We start from the raw sequence: 23,470 nt of genomic DNA, 5'->3' as shown, positions 1-23,470 counted from the left end.
ACTACACACTTGACTGATATTACTCCATTAGGTATAAACATTCTCACACTGTGCACATAAAGTATAAGACACTTTATTGCCAAGTATCATGAACATACTGGGAATTCTTCAGCTTTGGTAATATAGTGTGACAGCCGACATGTAAAATCATACATAACATGCAACATATGACGTTTATTCATTCATAAGGGTTACACTTAGTATGGCAGCTGTTCAGATCTGTTATCACTTTTCATCGAAATTAATTCAGACCATACAAGTTGCACTTTAGTAATAAAACTACAGAATGTGCAAAGTTTACAAGGAAATGGGATGTGTCCAGTACATGCAAAGGACTTATGAAAATGAGTTGGTGTATATACTCACACAGATGAGTGACAAATTAAAGAAAAACAAGATGCGTACAGACAGCATTTTGCATCTTCTGATACTCTGTAGAATGTATAATAATGCAGAGCGACTGTGATTTTGGCTCAAGATGGCCAGAGGAAAAGATCTAAGTGATTTTGAAATAGTTGGTATTTTTCTTCAGGTGATTGAGAACAGAGATTCTCTGCACTGCAATACATGATGAGACTCAACAAAAATCATCGACGATTATACAGAGAAGGATATTATAGTAGGGTTGTAGTGTATAAATCACTCATTATACAGCTGAATGCATATTTTAGGGTTCACTGGTGTGTAAAAAAAAAAAAAAACAAAAAAAAAAAACCACTGCTACTGCATATAAGTGATATAGTAGTGATATAGTGATACGTTCATCAACATACTCTCAAATAGTTGGTGTGTGAATGAATGTGTGGTGTGAACCAAGAGAAGAGTACTGTCGTTTTTTTTTGTTTTTTTTACCCCTACACTGAGGAAGTCCAGAGGCTCTGGAGGATATTTTACTCTGGTATGGTTTAATTCCACTTGTGCCCTTCAAGACAAGACACACTGCAAATCAATACAAAGTTCATTTATGTCCTGGTCTCTAACAGGATGGCTCTGCCCCATCCACAGAGCACGAAGGCTCACTGAATGGTTTAATGAGGATGAAAATGATTTACGTCATATGCTATGGCTTTTACAGTCACCAGATCTCGACATAATTGAATACTTATTTATGGGAGATTGTAGAGTGAGATGTTAGACCACCACCACCACCACCCTAACTGCAGTTAAGGGAAGAACAGTGTTCATGACTCCAGTACCATTCCAGAGACTTGCAGAATCTGTGCCAAGATGGTTTGAATCTGTTCTGGTGGTGGCCCAATACTTTAATAGAACACTTAATTTGCCACCCATTATTCATATCTATATCTCTTCTGTTTTTTCCCTCTGAAAGAGGGGGGGGGGAGTTTAGCTGATGCTGACTTGGACTAAACTTTATGGCAACACAGGACACTCGAAGTGAAGGCTTTACACAGAGGACAATAATACAGAATTATCTGGTGTTGTCCCCGAGTTACCAGTTCATCAGTTTTCTTGCTGTGAACACAAAACCCAAGCACTCAGGTTTCAACATCAGCTGAAAAAGATCTCTCGCAGCACCTGCAGAGCTTCATGATCAGAATCACGCTGAGAGTTGTGATTCTGCTCCTCAGACTCATCTTCCTTCTCCAAAACCACTGACGATGCTAATCCCTGCTCATCAGAGCTCTCAGATACACTACTGCACCGTCTCGCCTCTAAACACTTGCTGTATGGTACTGTCTCTTGCTCAGCAATATCCACGGCTGGCTGAGAAACTTCTGAGTCTGTCGTCTCTTCATGATCAGTCTCTGGAATCACGGTCATGTCAGTGGTCAGCGGAGCCCATCTGTCTTCTCCAGATGTCTTTCATAATAAGACAAACAAGGTTATGTGAATGATTACATGAATGACATAAGAAGATGAGAAGAGACATGATGTGCACAATGTAACTACCTTTATTAAAATGTAAAGGTGATACAACTTACATTTACATTAATTCAATATAAAAAAAAAAATTGTATAACGCTTTTAACAATGGACATTGTCACAAAGCAGATTTACAGAACTCTATAAATTCAAGATATAAATTTATCTTCAATGAGCAAGCCAAGGAAAAATTCCCTGAGGTGATGTGAGGAAGACAAGTAAAAGAAAAGTAAACCCATCTTCATCTGGGTAACACTGGATAGTGCAATTATATAATAAATACTTCCCTTCTATAACTGTGTACCACATGGTCAAAGGTGCAATTGTGTAAACAGGAAATTCATTATAGTTTTAATATGAAGTCTATTTTGTTGAAGTTATCAACAGTTCACTGATGGATACTTGAGTGCAAAACTGTTCATGGCAATTGCAGTCCTAAACCTATCATAGCAATTGTAGTACAAAGCCATCTTCATGGTTTTTAAGTGGAACCATCCACAGTAATCTCATGTATCTTTAGGATGTCCATGTGGGGCCCATCCTCTGCAACAGTGAGTTATTTCCATTCATTTCATTTATACAACTGAGCAGCTGAGAGTTAAGGGCCTTGCTCAAGGGCCCAGCAGGTCCAACTAGATCTGAGCAGTTACCAGTTGCCAAAACACAGGCTTAGCTGGTCAAACTGGTAGACCATCTTTGCCAGCTGATAAGGTAAGATATCTTTCAGCTTCCTTAAAGCCAAGGGCATATTTACTACCAAATGTCTGGAGGTCAATAAACAGGATTTTACCTCACCTCTCCTTTATCTCTACTTAGAACACTGAGTGCTGTTTCAACGAGCTCCCTTTCATTCATCCAGTACATCATCCTGCAAAAAAACACCTTTTTTCACCAAGTATCAAAGTGAAAATGAAATGTTTAATTAAAGACTATTTCTACTAGGGCTGGGTATTGCGACCAATTTGCCGATTTGATTCGATTCTTAATACTTTGTTTCAATCGATTCGATTTTGATTCGATTCAATGTCGATTAGTTATCAGTAGTTCATTTAAAATGTTAGTTTTGCAGACATGGAATCCATGTTTTAATATAAATGTTGATAACTGAAACCCTCCTACTTATCTATATTACTGAAATACACATTTACGTTAACAATAGGGCTCACACAATTATGTTTATTTACTTTTACTTTGAGTAACAAACATTGTAACAAGAAATCATAAATATGTACATACAGTGCACACAAGCTAAGCACAAACTGCACATTACTGTTAAAAAATAAATAAAACGTTGTAAATGTGCAACAGTGAAATTCATTAATAGCTTGAAACATGTTTAAGAAATAAAACCGTTTTCAAAATTCAGAACATGAAAGATGGCGACATCTTCAGGACGAGAGGCGAACTACAGATAATATTCACAACCTCTCAAGTAAAGCACGCATTAAGAATCGATTCGGGGATTTACCAAACAGATATCGTTTCGTTAAATTGAAGATCGACTAAAATCGGCAATCGATATTTTTTACCCAGCCCTAATTTCTACAACCATACCTTTTGGTGCACTTTTTCCGTACACATTTCTTCGTGTTTACTTCCGGTTTCCTCTTTAGCGACTCTCTAATCCGCTTTTCTTTGCCACTTTTATGGTCAGATGCGACCATCATCCAGGCTGGAAGATTCCGTTTTACAGACATACAAATCTTCAGTTTATCCAAACGAGTTTCCAGCAAACGAGCTAGTCATAAACACCAAGAAAACACTGTGGGTGTGTCCCAATTCGCGTACTTGTGCACTATTCTATGCCGATTTGTAGTATAAATAGTGCGAGTAGTGTGTTCACGCTGAACATTCCAAATACAAAAAGTACCCGGATGATGCACTCAACTGTCGCGGGGGGGTGTTAATATCAGACTCCGATGAAACAAATAACCTTATAAAATTCATACAGGATACGGTTGAGTACATAGTGTATAGTGCATCATTTGGGACACAACTTGTGAAACGCCAAAACACACAGCTCCATGTGATTTCCCCTGTCTCATGGTCGCCATGTTTTCAGTCTCACAGGGCACGTCTCAAATCAAATCCCGCGACCCCTTGAGTAGTATTGAGTAAAGTGAAGATTCAGTCATTTTCCACAGTGTCATATGTCGAAATAATGATTCTGACACAGGAGGGAAAGTTGACAATAATTACATCCTACAGTGCATCTCAGAATGCAGAAAACAAACATGTTCCCTTAATAATATTAGTCTGCTGCATTAACGTCAGGTTTTAAGTTCTAAAAAGCAAATGTCAACAAATCTGAAAAGCTAAACTACAGTAATGACTATCCTTACTATGACTGGAACTGTTTGCTAGAGTTCAGTTAAATCCTTACATTACACTACTAACTACCTTTAACTGATTTAACTGTCAAAGTTCAGAGCTGTCAGAAAAGTCTGGGTTTTAGACTGTTACGATGCATTTCCTTTCTGAAATACTGCATTGTTTACATTTGCCAGTACAGTGAGACACCAATTTGTCCTTCAGGTTTTTCACTACATCACAATGAGTGTCCACTGTAAGGTATTTAAGACAGAACAGTTTCAGAAATATGCTGATAACATGACTAACATTAGCAGTATTTACCTTTATATCATATGGCTTTCCTGCTGGAAAAAAACGCAATAGAAATTATCACAGAAATTCTAATAATTTCTACAACAAATACCATTACAAACCATCACCTAACCATTAGAACCATTACCATTATTGGTCCTTAATGGAATCCATTAGACATAACATGCCACCAATAGAAGGCAACAAATTACCTATAGAGACCCTCAGGGACCATTCCAGTTTCCATTAAAACCAATACAATTATCATTATAACCATTAAAACCATTACAAATTCTATATGGGGCTCTATTTTGTTTTCAGCAGGGTCATCATGGTTTTTTGTCGGTGAACATCACACAATAATTTAATGTATGTGTTAGAAACTAGTATTATGGGAAATATCCAGTTTCAACTTAAGACACCCCGGTGGCAACAGCAAAAGCTACTTAATAGTGACCTGTTTGGGCTAACATTGATACAACATGTCTTACCTTTATAGAGCCTATGCTTGATGAAAGATACAGACACTGACTGTAAAATACAGCCATTGAGTATAGTGGCTGAACTGGAAATGCAATAACAGTATTAAGAGGAACATGTACATGAGTGGTTGTGCAATGTAGTCATTATGAGTTTAATGATGGTGAAAATTTGTAATTACAGAACTTGATTTGAGGTTTATAACAGTCTAATTGTCAACTTATTAAATGGCTATAAATTTTATTTATTTATTTATTTATTTAAAAAAAACAACCATTAGAGAATGTTCTGTATAAGATTTTTAACAGGTTGTCCCACAAAAATCTCCCAGCAACATTCTGGGACGATGGTAATAAAATAAGAACATCAGGAGAACATTCAAGAGAATATAACACAACGTTAGGAATTGGTTTTTGAAGTGCAGAATGATGTCATCAAAATTAGAGAGACTGTAAATTTGGAATGCATATATCTTCTAAATGTGAATGTTGTTGTTTGGAGTACAGCAGCTTAAAGATAAACTTAAGGCTAACATATTCATACTAAAAGCCACAAAATTTCTATTTTTTTATTTCATGGGGCCTCTCGTGAAAAGTAGTGACGCACCGGAAAGCAAAGACAAGGGCATGGTGAGGAAGAAAAGAAAGTGATGTATGGCTTTACACACATTTTACCCCCATAATTCTCATTTCCACACAGCAAAAAAGGTTAATTGGTTCAGAAATCTCACTCACAATGTTGGCATAGCTGGTTATTACAGTAATTCTGACTTGTTTTGAGGTTTCTAATATTCAAATAAGAAACTTTTTTTCAACATGCCAGCCAAAATGTACCATTATAAATATTATTTTATATGTTTAATTGTGCAAAATGCAACATTAGCCTGTTAGCTGTTGGGCAATATTATAGCTGTTGGGCAATCTATTGCTAACAAAAGTCGAGTGTGTAGGAGTTTTTTCACTTCCCGTCATGTAGGTTAATAGACAATGTTTTTCAGCAATCCCGGTTTTGGCTTCTTCATCATCATAAAATTATATTTGACAGTAAATAACTAAATGATGTACTATATTATGCAATTACAACATTGTTTACAAGGATATTGAGGACAAACAATTACACAGATGGAGTCCAAAGACTAGTGAGCGCGTGGGAGTCGTGCGCGAAAGAGCCGACTCTTTTAGGTGAACGTTAAGAACCGACTCGCATTAGCTGTTTTTTTTGTTTTTGTTGTTTGTTTGTTTTCATGTGGGCAATGAAGTTGCTCGTACATTGTAATTCGAGGAAATGTTTAAACGAAAACCTCTTTTTTTTTCTTGTTTAATATGTTGGATACTGTATGTTGTCGGAAATGAATCTTCATGCAGGGATGGTTGCGGTATTTGTTCGTGCACATCTGTAGTGCCTTGCTGAATTATTTCAATAGATTTCCAATGAAAAGTAATGCTATTTTGTTAATTATAAGAAAGAGTAGCACTTCAAATACCACCCTATTGGTCGAATATTTATCTTATGACCCTTTTTTTCTACACTGCATAGGTATACATACAGTGTTTGGTTGCAAAAACACCCTACACACTGTAGGTTATGATCTCAGAATCTCATAATAATGAGGCTTATTATTATTATTATTATTATTATTATTATTATTATTATTATTATTATTATTGTTATTATTATTATTTAAAGGATTGTAACTGAAATGAATTTAAACGTAAAAAAGCTGCATTATTTCTCAAACGTTCCTGACATCTAGTGGTCGGAAACTGTAATGTAGATAAAGCATTAATCGTCGGAGACTTTAATATTCATTTTGATAACCTGGAAGACCCTCTAAGATTAGCGGTTGTGTCCATCTTAGATTCAGTAGGGATTAATCAGAACGTAATCGGGCCTACTCATAATGGTGGTCACACTCTTGACCTCATACTAACATACGGACTAAGTATAGAAAATATTATCATTCTTCCGCAGTCTGAAGTTGTCTCAGACCATTATCTTATCTCGTTCATAATACGAATTGATCATAATATTTCCACCTCGCCTCGCTACCGCGTAAAACGTACCTACACATCAGCTACTGCACCGAGCTTCATAAATAACCTCGCAGAAACATCAATTAGATTTGGATCACCGTCAGATCACATAGAACTCGATCAGGCGACTGAAAGCTTGGAGTCAACACTCCGCTACACGCTAGATAGAGTGGCTCCACTCAAAAGGAAAATAATTAGAGAAAAAAATTTAGCACCCTGGTATAACGATCAAACGCGAACCTTAAAACAGACAACTCGACAATTAGAACGTAAATGGCGTCAAACCAAACTGGTGATATTTCAAACAGCATGGAAGGAGAGCCTACTGAAATATAGGAAATCTCTTGGCGATGCTAGAAAAATCTATTTCTCCACCTTAATAGGAGACAACAAAAACAATTCTAGATTCCTTTTCAACACAGTAGCAAAATTAACTAGGAATAAAACCACTACAGAGAGAAACACTCAATCATTACATAGCAGTGAAGATTTCATGAAATGTTTCATCGATAAGGTTGAAAATATTAGACGTGAAATACAGGCCATTAAATTAAAACCGGACAGTACTGTAACAAACCCATTACATGACAATGTAGCAATATCAGATCAATGTTTAGAGTATTTTGCTTCGCTTAGAGAGACCGAACTAGCTACATTAATCTCTTCAGCCAATTCATCAACTTGCATACTAGATCCCGTACCTACATGTTTGTTTAAACAGATTTGTCCAGGAGTAATTGAACCACTTCTAAATATAATCAATTCTTCCCTAAGCACTGGCTATGTACCTAAATCACTTAAATTAGCAGTTATTAAACCCTTGATTAAAAAACCTGATCTTGACCAGTCTCAATTGTCCAGCTATAGACCAATATCAAATCTCCCCTTCATCTCTAAGATTTTAGAAAAGGTTGTAGCAAAGCAGTTATGCTCGTACTTAGATAGGAATGACATTCATGAAATGTATCAGTCAGGGTTTAGACCTCATCATAGCACAGAGACAGCATTAGTTAAAGTAGTAAATGACCTTCTACTGACCTACGATCAGGGTTGTGTCTCGCTGCTTGTGTTACTCGACCTTAGTGCAGCTTTTGATACTATAGATCACACTATTCTCCTTGATAGATTAGAAAATGTTGTTGGTATTAAGGGAACAGTCCTCTCCTGGCTCAGGTCTTATCTGACCGATCGTTATCAGTTCGTAGATGTAAATGGTGAATTCTCCATGCGTACTGAGGTTACTTTTGGAGTTCCACAGGGTTCTGTTTTAGGCCCACTGCTCTTTACTTTATATATGCTACCCCTGGGTCAAATTATTCGTAAACATGGAATTAGCTTCCACTGTTATGCTGATGATACACAGTTGTATGTTTCAGCGAAGCCAGAGGACAGACAGAAGCTTAGTAAAGCTGAGGATTGTGTAAAGGACATTAGACATTGGATGTTAACTAACTTCCTTCTACTTAATTCTGATAAAACAGAAATACTTTTATTAGGCCCACGTGTAGCTAGAAGTAATCTTTCTGATCACATGGTTACTCTGGATGGTCTTTCTGTTTCATCATGTGCAGCAGTTAAAGACCTTGGAGTGATTATTGACTCCAGCCTATCATTTGATGCTCATGTAGATAATATTACTAGGATAGCCTTCTTTCATCTCAGAAATATTTCTAAAATAAGAAACATATTGTCACTACATGATGCGGAAATACTAGTTCATGCATTCGTCACCTCTAGATTAGATTACTGTAATGCCTTACTGTCTGGATGTTCCAGTAGGAATATAAATAAGCTCCAGTTAGTCCAGAATGCAGCTGCTAGAGTCCTAACTAGAACTAGAAGGTACGACCATATCACACCGATATTATCAATACTGCATTGGCTCCCAGTAAAATCTCGCATTAACTATAAAATACTTTTATTAACCTATAAAGCACTAAATGGTCTCGCACCACAATATCTAAGCGAACTTTTGGTTTTATATAATCCGCCACTCCTACTTAGATCAAAAGATGCAGGCTATTTGACGGTACCTCGAATAGTGAAGGCTACAGCAGGGGGAAGAGCTTTCTCTTATAGAGCCCCACAGTTATGGAACAGTCTTCCTATTAGTGTTCGGGACTCAGACACAGTCTCAGTGTTTAAGTCTAGGCTTAAAACGTATTTGTTTACTCAAGCCTACCCTGACTAGATTCTGTTCTACTACTTCGCAGTCATAATTATCTTTTTTCTCCCTCTCTCCTTTCGCCGAGCCCCACATGAATTTATGGAGATACTAGAGATCCAGATCCTTTCTGCCTCTGGATGGAGCTCAAATCTTCTCTAATTCCAGACTGCTGGGACTACGGCTGCTCCTAAGGCCATACAGACTTCATATAAATCCATAATGAACTTTTTCACACTATCTGTTGTTACCCAGATGAGGATGGGTTCCCTTCTGAGTCGGGTTCCTCTCAAGGTTTCTTCCTCTTAAAACATCTTAGGGAGTTTTTCCTTGCCACCGTCGCCACTCAGTGGCTTGCTCAGTTGGGATAAATTCGCACCTTTAATATCTGTATACCATGTTGATATTTCTGTAAAGCTGCTTTGAGACAATGTCTATTGTAAAAAGCGCTATACAAATAAAATTGAATTGAATTGAATTGAATTGTAATTACAAGTAAAAACGACTCATCACGGAATTAATACATTATATGAAAAGGTAATTTTGTCAACTAATTAAATTGAATTAAAAACAATTAAACAACTCGATGTACATACAATTTTATTTTACAGTTTTATTTTAACCCAGAAATGACTGCTGTGTAGTTATTAAGGCTTGGACTTGGGCTGGTGCACTGATAAGTAGAATATTAGAAAGAATTTTGTCTTTTGTTATCCCCTTTTTTTAACACCTACAAACATAAAATGCAATATTTTTTTCAGTATAACGATTGTAAAAGTATTTTATGGCAACCATAGTAACATGGCAAGTTTATGTAACGGTAGATGATGCCTTAAGAGAGCATCACAGTTATCATTATAACTGTACAGTTGACCCTATGATTTTATTCAGTATATTTCCTAATACCTGTGAAATTAATTTCTTCCTTGCTCTTGAAGGACTATGTCTTTTTTGGAGGCTCCTTACAGTGGTGGAAATAAGTATTGAACGTGTCAATTTCTTTCAGTAAACATATTTTCAATGAGGTTATTCACATGTAATTTTCACCAGACTTTGGTATTAACTCAAGAAATCCACACATATAAAGAAATCCAAACATTAAAGCCCATAAATGAAGTTATGTGTAATAAAGGGGAATGACACAGGAAAAAAGTATTGAACACACTAACTGAAATTTATTTAATACTTAGTGGAGAAGCCTTTGTTTATAATGATGGCTTCAAGACACTTCTTGTATGAAGAAATTAATGGGCTGCAGTATTCAGGTGTGATTTTGGCCCATTCTTCTAAACATATTGTCTTTAAATCTTGTTCAACTGGATTCAAGTCAGGTGATTGACTAGGCCATTCTAACACCCAGATTTTATTTCTCTGAGTTTCCTTTGCTGCATGCTTTGGATCGTTGTCCTGCTGGAAGGTCCACCCACGTCTCATCTTCATCATCCTGGTGGATGGCAGCAGATTATTCTCAAGAATCTCCCGGTAAAGGGCTCCATTCATCGTTCCTTCAATTATATGAAGTCTGGCAGTACCATGTGATGAAAAACAGCCCCACACCATGATGCTTCCACCTCCAAACTTCACTGTTGGTATAGTGTTTTAGGGTGATGTGCAGTGCCATTTCTTCTCCAAACATGGTGTGTAGTATGATAGCCAAAATGTATGTATGACAGTTCAATTTTGCTCTCGTCTGACCAGACTACACTCTCCCAATATTTCATAGGCTTGTCCAAATGAGTTGTAGCAAACTTTAAATGAGCATTGACATGCCTTTTCTTTAGTAATAGAGTCTTGCGGGGTGAGTGTGAGCAGTGGCGTGCATTGCCTATTGTTTTCTCTGTAACGATGGCACCTGCTGCCTCCAAGTGTTTCTGGAGCACTTTCTGAGTGGTCCTTGGCTCTTGGGCTACTCTTCTGACTATTCTTCTGACTCCCTGGTCAGAAATCTTGCGAGGAACTTCTGTGTGTGGCCGGTTGATGACAGAATGATGTTGCTTCCACTTGCGGATAATGGCCCCAATGGTGCTTACTATATGTCTGTATCCGATTCCATCAATATGTTTCACAACAATAAGGATCTGAAGGTCTTGGGAGAGCTCTTTGCTTTTAACCATCATGAGATGTTTCTTGTGTGATACATTGGTAATGAAAAGCCTTTTTATAGACCATCAATTTACTAACCCAGCTGATATTAATTTGCACATATATGAGGTATAATTACTTTCTAACTACTTACAGATTTCAGCTGGTTCCTTGCCTTACCTTGCCTTGGAGAATTGCTTTTTCTTAGCGTGTTCAAAACTTTTTTCTGGTGTCTTTCTACTTAATTACACAGAACTTTATTTATGGACTTTAATGTTGTGAATTCTTTATATTTGTGGATTTCTTGAGTTAATACTGATGTCTGGTGAAAATTTCATGTGAATAGCCTCATTGGAAATATATTTACTGAAAAACATGTTGACACGTCCAATACTTATTTCCCCCACTGTATATACTATGATTAGACGATTGCCTCACCTGTTTCACATCATCTTTTTATTTCAACTTGTGTCACATCGTTATTAGTCCTAAATTGCCCCGTACCAACTTTTTTTGGAACGTGTTGCACGCATCAATTTAAAAAAAAAAAAGTTTCTCTTCAACTATGCTTGATTAGGTAAAAGAGCAAATACCTTGTCTTTATACGTTTTTTGTTTAAATACAAGTCAAAGTACATTTACAAATCACTCCTCTGTTTTTATTAGCATTCTCCATACTGTCCCAACTTTTTTGGAATTGGGGTTGTAAAGAATATAAGAATATTCCATCATCATCATCTTTCATATGGGCACAGATTCACCCAAGCTGGACATTTGAAGACTGGAAAATGACCAGGTGTTTTGTTTGTTTGTGCTTTTTGTATCTGCATGATTGTATGCATTGTGTTGCTGCCACATGATTGGCTGATTGGATAAATGAGCAAGTGTACAGGTGTTACTGTTAAAGTGGATGGTGAGTGTAGTCTATGGTTTTAAGTTTGTGCTTCAATAAATCTAACTTTGCTTGTTTTACTCATAATTTTGTGGTTTGTTTCGGCACATTTGTCTATCGGCATAATTAAATACATATTTGTGGCTAGGCTACTGGCATGGAGCATCAACTACGTTGGCAATTTTAGCACACAATTAGAACAAACTACAATATGAGCTTTCTTAAAGATAAGCACTTTAAGGAGCTCAAAAAATACAACTCTTTAATTATGATCATTTCTTTTATTTGTGTTGTTCAGTACCTTTAACAACTGCTCACACTCATAGAAACGGACATGAGTATAATGAGTACTATAAAATGAATACTTTACACCATGTCAAGAGTTTATTTAACAGTATTTCAGAATATCATACAGGTAAACAAGAGTTTAGCAAAATTTAATATATCCGCACTGTTGCATTTCATAAAAATATTTGATCACTTAAGTCTTTGAAACTATCAATAATACATTAAACCATATTTATAGGAGTACAGCTGTACAAGGTAAATACACATCTAACACTACACAGTAATATCGATCTGAAATGGGCCCCTTGAATGTGCCATCTTTCACAGATTCAATATTTCCTCAGTAATATAAAATGTTTTTTTTTGTTTTGTTTGTTTGTTTGTTTGTTTGTTTGTTTTTTCCCCCCCAAAGCAGGCAGGATACAGCTTCATCAGGAAAAGCTTGAGCTGTGCAATAGATGCTCTGTCTTTCTCTTCCGATATCTCCACATGTAAACAGCAATTAGCAATTAAATCTAACACACTTTAATCACTCGGTGAATCAGTCACTGGTACAAATGCATGTCGTAGGTACGAAACTATCAGGGCCTTATAAACACTTTCATTTTCACTGTGGTACATTATGGTTTTTTTTTTCTTTTTTCTTCACATTTCCCCCAAGATTTAGGTCTCTGATATGTGATTGAATTGAATGCAGCTTCGGTACTGAACTCAGATATAAATGTTTCCATACTGTTTCGTATTTCTGAGTTATATTCCTTGTACTTGAGTATCGTCTTCTGTTGGCACAGTTATCAGGCTGTGTGTGGGCTGGAGAGCAGCAGAGACCCACTGTACTTTCATCCGAACATACTGCACATGAAGGCAGAGCAGAGAGAAATGTTTGTCTTACAGAATCATTTTATGGCACAAATTACTCCTTGCTCGGAAAAAGTAGCTGAGCTTCCATTCTTACACACAATGTAGAGATCCAATCAATCATGCTTGCTGTTAAGCTAAAGACTAAAAGCTGTTATTAGACGAAAGGTTACTACCTCAGGCTGGTACCAGTGAAAAATATGCAGGGTGATTTCAAAATGTAGAATTAGCTTTACAAGCTATACTGACTCATGTGCTCTGGTAAATCCAGTTGGGAAAATCTAGCATTTCTCTAGTAAGAAATGTACTTGCGATGTGGCCAGTACTCTTGTAACACCACGTTTTAACGCATATTAAAGTAAACTCTATTGGCATTTTCCAACTTTATCTATATCTACTGAATCTGTAGTATGTGATTACCAGAGACAAGAATTTTGAAGAACTTTTCCCTGCACTGAGAAATATTCTCACTATATTCGTCTTGGCCACTTCCCACCCACCTCTCTTCTATCATAAAACAACTAGCAACCACGGAGGGTGAAGGCTAACATGTGCTTCCTCCGAGACATGTGGAGCCAGCCATCCTCACTTTTTCAAACAGCTGATCATGACACACACTATCTACCCTCTTCCGCATACATAACATCATAGATGAATCATAGATGATTGGCTAGTGTTGCTGTGATTGACAGAGAAAGGAGAATATCCCATCCCTCCCACCCAGAGAGCATGGCCAATTTTTGCTGTCTTGGACTCCCGGCTGTGGATGACTTGTGTCCAATGGCATCATCCAGATTTGAAAAATGGAAGAAAAGATTATTTGATTAAAAATGAGCTTATGATGGAAGTCCAAGGCTAGTTGTCAGGGCACACAATAAATGTTAATAAAACGTATCAGAAGTGGGATCAAATTCAAAGGCAAGAAACATGGAAGTGTCTGTCTGAATACAGATTTCACTAAATATTTGAGTTGGGAAGGTAATTGTAGTTTTGAACTCTACATTCATTCATTTTTCTTCAGTAATTGTTTATCCTGGTCAGAGTTGTGGTGACTCCAGAGCCAATCCTGGGAATACACACTACCTGATGCACCACCATGCACTGTCACGTACTTCACAAATTTACTGAGAGAATTCAATTACTTCCTTCAGACTTCCATTATAAGTGAGTTTCAACTGAGTTTTACACCATGTCAAGATTTCACATTCTTTTCTCAGTACAGGGGGAAAAAATAACAGTTCTTGACTTTAGTACACACACAAAAGCTTTGTTATCATTTTTAATTATGCTGGGACTTCTTTTAATGACGCTGGTTATTATCTAGGCTGTGCATGATGAACGCAAATGTCTTGACTGATTCACTTGCCTGGTATTATGTCATGGTGCTAATTGTGACGCACTTCAAGAAAACATGGTTTCAAAAAAATCTGTATGGTGTGAAATAACAAACAGACATGTAGAACTAACCAATTGGTCGAAGCAGTAGCGCTTTTCCTATAGTACCAAGCACACGCAGATTGACGGTATTTTTAGAGACATTCCCAACAACTATGACAGCTGCATGTTTTAATGTAAAAAAATGCTAAATCTCCAATATAGTCCACATACGGACTATGAGTTATCTTGGAAAACGTATTTTATGCTGTATCCTTTCCTGCCAGTAAGGCACTCTGCCCCATACAACTGGGTCTCTGTTTACACTATACACACTCTACTATTTCCCCAAATCTCACAGGCTCACACCTTCCTCCACGTGAGAAACAATTTCAATTTACTTAGACTCCCATAGTCTCAGACAGCACAGTTCAATCCCCCTTGCTTTGCCATTTTCTGGATGTAATCCAACCGCATAGCTTCTAGCTACTAAGGTTCCTTTAGCTTGATGGCCTTGAGGCAAAAGGAGACAAGGGAGGGCCGATTATAACGATTGGGACGGGGCCCCGGCCCCACAGTGGTGTGGTTCGTGAAGCACAGTACAGGGACAATGAGGCTGGAATGACACACTGAGGCTTTTGAGAAATCCTGCACAAACGCGTGGTATGCAGGTTTGGCTCGGTAGTCCACAGTCGTTAAAAAATCTTGCCTTCATAACATAAATGGAGTGCATTTCATATTATTATAATAATGTATTACTAACATGATACTGTATTACAGATGAGTAGAGGTACAAGTCTTCATGATTGTGTCGCTGACTGATATGTTTATTTATATGATGCTGTTTTTTAAAAAAAATTCCCTTTGTTTATGATCATTTAAAAAAATTATAATTCACAATTGACAGCTTTTCTTAGCTAAATCATGTTTCCCCAACATAAAAATGCAATACGATGAAATGATCTTCTCCTCGTTTTATCTTTCTGTTCACATCAGAACACATGATAAGGTGTACGCTGGACTAACACTGACAAATAATGAAACACAATACTGCTGAAATATTCGAGTTCTTCATGGATTTCTGGTGGCTGTGGTACCTTTCATGCTACACATAGATACTTGAATTTCATCACTGGTTGCCCCAGGGATGTAAGGGGCCTGTAATATAAGCAACTCAAAATAATACAAACAAACCCTCCGGCATGACCAACCAAGTACGTGAACGGGGTTGAATCCCTATCAGATGGTGAGTGGAGCACAATGAGAGAGAATCCACTGGGCAGGAAGACCAGACTTAAACAGTCCGGTCCGGTCTTCTTGGACGTCCTTGGATCTAGAGTTAAACTGCAGAGCACCTGTCCGAGCCAGGTGAGTTAATTCTTGCCTGGTGGCACCTCCACTTTTTCATTATCATAAAAAAAACCTGGATCAGACAATCCATGACTGGCATTCATCCACTGACTTCAAACCAGACACTGTTTATCCTTTTCCAGGACTTTCCTTCCCGTTTATACACAGCTCTTCTGGATGGACCTGCCACCCCTCCTCTGTGTGCAACTCTATAATGCTGGTGGCACCAAGCTAAGCTGGCCTCCAGTGAGCACCATGTCTGGTCCAGGCCCATCATGCAGTGCCTGTGAGAGAGAGGGGGGGGAGGGGAGGGGAGGGGAGGGGGGCGGAGCAAATCCAGGGGGCAGGGCTGGGTGAGATGACGGGCAATGACAAAGGGCACAGGACGATTAACGGAGCCACGCTACTTCCGGCAAGGCAGCGGTGGCTGGAGGGTCAGAACTCCAGGAGGTGGCACCGTCTAGTGAAAAGAAAAAAAATAAATAAATTACACGTCATACATGACCTTAAAATAAACCATGTTAATATACCAAACTGTGCAAACGTTTGAGCAAATGTAGCATGACTGGTTTAGATCAGGGGTTCCCAAACCTTTTGAGCAAACAAACCTAAATGGACATTATGAATTTTCTGCAACCATAAACCTTGACCACCCCGTGATTTTTATTCCAGATTTATAATTAGGACTACTGTAACATCTGAACATTTTTTCACATTGTCAGTAATATATGTGTAATGTAATGACACCTACAAACCTTGCAAAGGGGATCATCATTTTCAGTGCGTGCTAGTGTTCATTTTGTAAACTATTTTTAAATTTAATCTTAGTTTTAGTCCTGTGTCAAATGTCCTTGACAGTTTTTTTTTTAAAATCATATTTATCATATATTTAAACATATATCCTGTTTTTTTAGTCAAATTTTATTTGACTAAAAGTCTTGGCATTTTAGTCTTATCTTAGTCAAAGAAAACCATAAGTAATTTAGTCTAGTTTTAGTCACTGAAAACTGTAGATATTTTTAGCCATTAGATTATTATTGATAAACATTTCAGTCAATCCAGTCTAGCCAGTGGTGCAAATGACCGAGATACACTTGGGGGACTCTAGTTGGGTTTAAATTTTTTTCTATTTAAATATGTGTAAACATAATATAAATACTATATAAATACCTCTATCATATATAATAACAATACACATATTTCATATCTCCTACAAACAATATGCTTTCTTGCGTATCAAGACAGGCACATGAAAGGTCAATGAACAACATTCGTGATTTATGTGTGGCACAAAACAAACACCGTTCATTCATCCTTATCCTCCATATCATAACCCTCTGCCCTCTCACTCCTAGCTTTTTTACCAGGTGGTCCTAAAAAGTGAATATTAAAGTAATTTAATATAGTTTCTTTTTTCATCCTGCCCAACTGACTGTCTCTCTCCCCTTCAAAGTCTTCTCTCTCTTTCTTGCCTTTGTTTTTTTTTGACTCTTAACAAAAATAAGAGTGAGAGCCTGTGTCAGTGTAATAAAAAAAACAAACGTGGTACAGTAAAAGCCCATAGTAGCTTGAGAATCTGCATAAATGACAGCTAAACACTTTACAAACATTAAATTTCTCTCTGTGTAAATACTGACCAAGTTTCTATTTTTAATAAACATGTAGGCTTACATAACTGTGGCTATAACACTTAGCAAGCTATGATAGTGAAAATAAATTAAGATGAATAAGGGTATACAAAATAGATTAAACCTGTATCATTTCAGGTGTGTGCGTGCAGCTTTATCCAGATCAAAGTTTCTACTATCGCATCTGTTAAAGTAACTGTTTCTGTTCTGTTTTTCGGCTCTGTTAACTTCCCAGCGGTGGTCTGATCGGTCCCGTGAGGACATGCACTGATAGAGAAGCGTTCCCATTGGCCGCACCCTGTAGGTATTATGGCCATTCCCGAAAGTCAAAATTGCGCAACCACATACAGAATGTCCCTGCTACATTTATGTGCAGAACTCGCTTTCCTAGGCTGTTTCAAAAACAGTCTATAACATTTTGTTTCCATTTTTTTTGTCGACGAAAATAAAGTGGGATTTTGATAAAGTGTTTATTTTTTGAACTACGTTTTAGTCTCGTCTTTTTTTTTGGCAACAATATTGCATGTTGATATAGTCACAGTTAGTGTTTAATGACGTTGGTGTCATCTCGTCATAGTCATGGAAAAAAAGGGTCGTCGACGAACATTTTTCATCATAGTTTTTGTTAACGACATTGACACTAGTTATAGCACCGTTATTTATCATAAATCCATGTAAATCCATATTCAATAAATTTTCCTGCAGATTTTCATGTTTGATTTCTGCTGTTCCACTGAGTCAGAGTCACTCAACGTTGCTGAATTTGCAGAGGTGGCTGTACAAGAAATCTGTCCATTTTTATTGCTAAGCTCCTATGCTAAGTGAGGTAGTAAAATAGACTAAAATAGCACGTACATTCATAATTAAAATGTGGCTGTTTGAATGTGAAAGCAATATTCCTAATATTATTTGTAAAATAAGTTAAAAAAAAAAGTATAATAAATAAATCAAAGAGACAAGACTGTGAGCAGTTTTTGTGACCCCTAGTCTGGGAACCCATGGTTTAGATAAATCATTCATGAACAAACAGCAAGCATTTACCTACTATCTCTCCTAAATAGTATCCGAGATTAGAATTAGTTTGTCCCAAATCGTAATATGCTGAAATGAGTACCCCGAAGGTACCCGGACGGTCTACTATTTCTAGTAGATTTTCGAAGTGTGGATCCGTAGACACTTTTTCAGCTAATATTGCCCACAACTCCTTGCATGAGGGAGGAGGGGTTTTGTGACCGTTTGCTTCGCCGTATTCAATCTGCAAACCTCCAGCGGACGAGTATAACGTCAGTGAGGTGTAAAGGAAACGTGGAAAAATAAAATCAAGGGAATGGTCAATTATATTATATAGTATAAATCCTATATTTGAAATGCAATGCAAATGCAACAAGGAGTTTGTTTACGGTGACAGTGTGCGTAACTAGGCAACAACGTTCTCTACCGTTACATGACATTTTAATATGTCCGGTACTTGCACACTCTTTTACTACACACTCAAATGTATGTACTTTCTCATCCCAAAAAAGTACATACTTTTAGTGCATAGTATAAGTAGGCGAATTGGGATGCAGCATCTACCTTGACTCAGTCTCAGCTAGTCCTGGTCTTGGATTTGACAGTGGCGGTCTTGACTAAAGCCTTACTTTTGCATACTCAGGGTCTCACTATAGATTCACAAATTTTGAATGTCACCCAGGATGGAGACTTGGATGAGGACTGAGGAGATTAGGGTACGATTTGGGACACTGAAAACTGTGACACCACCAGCCAATGACCAAGCACCATTTTTTTCTTTACCTTCACCCCTGCTTAGAGCTCGTGATGATCTAAATATTGTGTACATTATGTACGAAATGTAAGCTGCAAGATGCTTTTTTTTTGGTAAATTAATACATCATTTAGTCCAACATTTCATCCATTAATCCATTATCCAAATGTCTCTTTGTTCCATTAGCAATAATACATTTCAATTTTGATTAGGATGCTAATAAGGAATTTGACTATTTTAAACACAAAAATTTGACATTTGAAGTATCATATGTATCTAAATAGCATTAACAAGTTAAACACGTTAAAGTTAATTTGGTTAAATTATAAAATTGTTATGCTAGTATTTCACATATTTTATTACTTTGACCATACATCAGTAAAATATCATGCCGTTTCCATGAAGCATTATGTAAAATAAGGCAAAAGTCAAAAGGTAAGTGTAAATTATTTCAAAAGTAGGAGTTGAAGATGAGCTGTACTGCTGGTTTGTTAGTTTAAATGTTTAAATGTGCTGCTATTACAGGCCATCTCCGGCTTTACATATACAGCACAGCCTCATGCTGGAAAAACTCCCACGCTCCTGACATTAGAGGTCTTGCCTCTTCTCTCATTGTGGACATTGTTTAAAGTTCTGAGTGATATGTATGATTTCCTCGCTGGTGGTGTTGCTGCTGCAATCCTAAGCAGTGTATTACAGTCTACACCAGAATCTTGTATTATAATATTTTGGTCACTAATAAAATCCATGTTGGCGAACTTCATTAACTGTGTAAAGACAATAAATAATTAGCTGGACCTTTACAAGGTGACTCACAAGATCTAAGTAGTTTTAGGCTTGTCATTGTGATTCCAATTCATTTTGCAGGCAAGCGAGGGCTCAAAAAATGACAAACTGCCCCTTTAAAGGTGTAAGTAGCAAGCGAATCATTAAAAGCACTATATCTCTGCTGGAAAATAGGTATTATGTGTGAGTGAAAAAGAAGGAAAAAAGTAGAAACAAGCATGCAGTTTGCCACAAACCGTGTCTTTAGTGTGTCCCATTATGAAGAAATAGGGAGAGGCAAGAGTGTCGCTTTTCATGCACATGGAAAGGTTGGAAGGTACCATTCCTACAAGACAGGGAGTAAAGACCTACTCTATCACTGACATTAAGAGAAGAAGCAGAAGAAGACCAGTTAATACTACAAGCCGTTAGAGAACAGCATGGTGCACACTAATGTCTTATCTCTACTGGCCAGGTTTCAGTCTGTGGATTTTCCGTCGTCCGCTTTACCATTAGAGTCTGGTAAAGTAGCTCAAAGCTTGTTCAGTCAGTGCATTTTTACCTTCTGATCCAAATGTGAATTTGTGCCATGAAGCTGACTGGCTGCTGGCCAGAGATCTGTGCGCCACTTCACACACACATGCTTCGTGTTCAATGAAGTGATTAGGAGTAAAGGTAGCCAAGCGCACTGACAATTAAAATGATAATTATAAAACAACTAAAAACAAATGAGCTGCCTTTGTATACTGCAAACTCCTCTGGGGAAACAGGTGCTGTCCTTAAATTGCCTTAATTAAGGTTATTACTAACCTTTTCAGTGGAAAAAAAAAGCAATATTAATTCTTACTTTCTTATGGATTTTTCATTTAAAGCGACTTAGTGAGCACAGCCAGTAGAGACCAGAGCATAACGAATGTTCAGACCTAAAGGGATATTTCAGATAAAAATTTAATATACACAAATTTGTCCTCAAATGTAGTCAATCGGCCAAGACATGTTTAGAGTCTTGATATTCTACTGATCGGAAGATCATGAGTTCAAATCCCAGCACTGCCATGCTGCCACTGCTGGGCCCTTGAGCAAGCCCTTTAACCCTCATCTGTTTGGTTGTATAAATGAGATAAATGTAAGTCGCTCGGATAAGGGCATCTGCCAAATGGCATGAATGTAAATGATATTCTCTAGTTTTGAGCTTTCAAACTAATGCTGCTAACAGGTAACGGAAGCTTATAGCTAGAGCCCTGTCAAATTCATGGCAAAATGTGCTTTGTTTCACAGATGCATTTTCTAAAAAAATAAATACATTTTAAAAATCACAGTTTTTTTCTAAAAGAGAAAGTCTACATTTCATGCCATTTATTGAAATTCACTTCAATCACACAGGACTGTAGGAGCAGCCTAGACTACAATAAGCAGCAAATGCCTACCTCAATGCATGTGGTGACTGTGCTAAGCTTCATGTGCTGTCTGAGATCAATAGGCAGTGTCAGCGTAGTTTAGCAAGATTAGGCAAGCATGCTTTAAAAGACTTCCAAATGCTTGACAGTGTGGTGTTTGTGTGCGGTTTTTGTAGATGTGTATTTCCAATGTATGTAGTTTTTGTCAAAGCCAGGAATGGTAGTGTTGAGTGAATTTTAAATCGACTGTCGAAAGGAGAACTTGTGCAGGGTGAATGCTCTTGGTTCATCGTCCTGTTCACTAAGATACTAGCAAATGTAAGGTGCTTGTTTAAATGTTTAGCTTCATCCAAAAAGCTCACATAAACTATGAATTTCATGTCAAATTGTCAATTAAACATGAAAAAAAGCTGATTTCAGGGACCATGATGCCTTAAATCTAGTACTGTCCATTTATCCGTTAAGAATTATTATAGTATGTGGACACCTGACCATCACACTCATACGTAGTTCTTCCCTAAACTGCTGCTACAAAGTTGAAATCACACAATTGAATAGAATGTCTCTATATGCTGTAGCTTTACAATTTCCCTTCACTTCCCTTCACTGGAACTAAGACGCTCAAACCTGTTCAAGCATGACAGTGCCCCTGTGCACAAAGTGAGCTCCATGGAGACATGGTGTGCCAAGTTTGAAGTGGAAGAACTGCACAGAGCCCTGACCTCAAACCTACTGAACACCTTTGGAATGAATTGGAACGGCGACTGAGCCCCAGGCCTCACCTGACATCAGCGTCTGACTTCCCTGATGCTCTTGTGGCTGCTACAGTCCAAAAATGTATTGGAAAGCCTTCCCAGAAGAGTGGGCAGAGAACGGGGACCAAATCCATATTAATGCCCATGGATTTGGAACAGGATGCTCAACAAGAACATATTGTCACGCATCCACAAACTTTTAGCCGTATAATGTATAATCATAATTCAGGACACATTTGTCTCAAAAACACAATTTGGCTAAGTAATACCATTGGCCTCATTAGTTTCATAAAATGTGCCTATACAGCATTTGGCAGGTGCCTTTATGCTGAGCAACGTCAGCAGAATTCCTATTCATAAAAAAAAAAAAAAAAAAAAAATTTAACCTACAAATGAAATGGACTTTAAGGTTTAAGGCCACAGCTTCTAGTTGAGTCTGATATTTAACTGGACTGACAACAAACTATATGCTGGGAGAAAAAGTGGTTTGGATTTAAGATGGCTGCTAGTGTCAGAAACAACATAAATAAATATTTTTGAGAAATGCAACAATTCAGTGTATGTGTGTTTGCAGTTTATCTGTTATGGTGATAAACTGGTAGCTAAAATCTTCTCTTATTTGATAGCAATATTAGCTTCAAAAAACCAAACCTCAGAAACACCATCGACTGATCGACTACATTTGGGATAAGTGAGAAATTGTGTGAATTTCATATTTGGATGTATAGTCATAGTCATAATATATGGTAATAAGATATTTTTTTAGTTCATATTATGTTATTAGTTATGATTGTTAATCTTACAATATTCTTGAAAATACACTATATATAACGATATAAACAGTATTGTACGGGTATGAGTGGAATGTGATACAGACCATATTCGGGTACCTGCCCCATGCCCCGTTTAAGCAGCAGACGCACTCGCCGCCCGCCCGCCTTGATGAGCTCAATGGCCCGGCCGTGACTCATGTCCCGTGTGCTCTCGCCATTTATCTCAATGATCTGATCACCAACCTATATAAATATATATATATACACACACACACACATGAAAAAAATCACATGCTTCCCAAAAACAGATTATAATGTCCAAATTCATTTAGAGAGCATTCTAGTCTCTGGAACATTAAGGCTCCTGGGATACACACAT

At 37.4% G+C, this 23,470-nt stretch overlaps 2 protein-coding genes across 4 annotated transcripts in view; both read right to left on the bottom strand.

Moving 5' to 3' along the window:
• Positions 1 to 57: 57 nt before the first annotated feature.
• On the bottom strand, positions 58 to 3,959 carry si:ch211-127m7.2 (uncharacterized). Its single transcript, XM_053631169.1, has 3 exons — positions 3,439 to 3,959; positions 2,680 to 2,752; positions 58 to 1,821 (listed from the first exon to the last, which is right to left on the bottom strand). The coding sequence occupies exons 1-3, from the start codon at positions 3,579 to 3,581 to the stop codon at positions 1,510 to 1,512; spliced, it is 528 nt and encodes a 175-aa protein (XP_053487144.1). The 5' UTR covers positions 3,582 to 3,959; the 3' UTR covers positions 58 to 1,509.
• Positions 3,960 to 12,399: 8,440 nt separating this feature from the next.
• The window catches only part of magi2b (membrane associated guanylate kinase, WW and PDZ domain containing 2b), a 169,955-nt gene continuing 158,884 nt past the window's right edge, over positions 12,400 to 23,470 (bottom strand). For all 3 annotated transcript variants that reach the window (XM_053631159.1, XM_053631160.1, XM_053631162.1), the window contains 2 exons: positions 23,196 to 23,334; positions 12,400 to 16,468 (listed from right to left, as the gene is read on the bottom strand). In XM_053631159.1, coding sequence (XP_053487134.1) covers positions 16,398 to 16,468; positions 23,196 to 23,334 — 210 coding nt within the window. In that variant the 3' untranslated portion in view covers positions 12,400 to 16,397. The remainder of the gene's footprint in view (positions 16,469 to 23,195; positions 23,335 to 23,470) is intronic.

The sequence above is a fragment of the Ictalurus furcatus genome, chromosome 8, assembly GCF_023375685.1.
Source record: "Ictalurus furcatus strain D&B chromosome 8, Billie_1.0, whole genome shotgun sequence".
Lineage (NCBI taxonomy): Eukaryota > Metazoa > Chordata > Actinopteri > Siluriformes > Ictaluridae > Ictalurus > Ictalurus furcatus.
The sequence above is the reverse complement of the archived record's forward strand: the minus strand, read 5'-3'. Positions and strand labels throughout refer to the sequence as shown.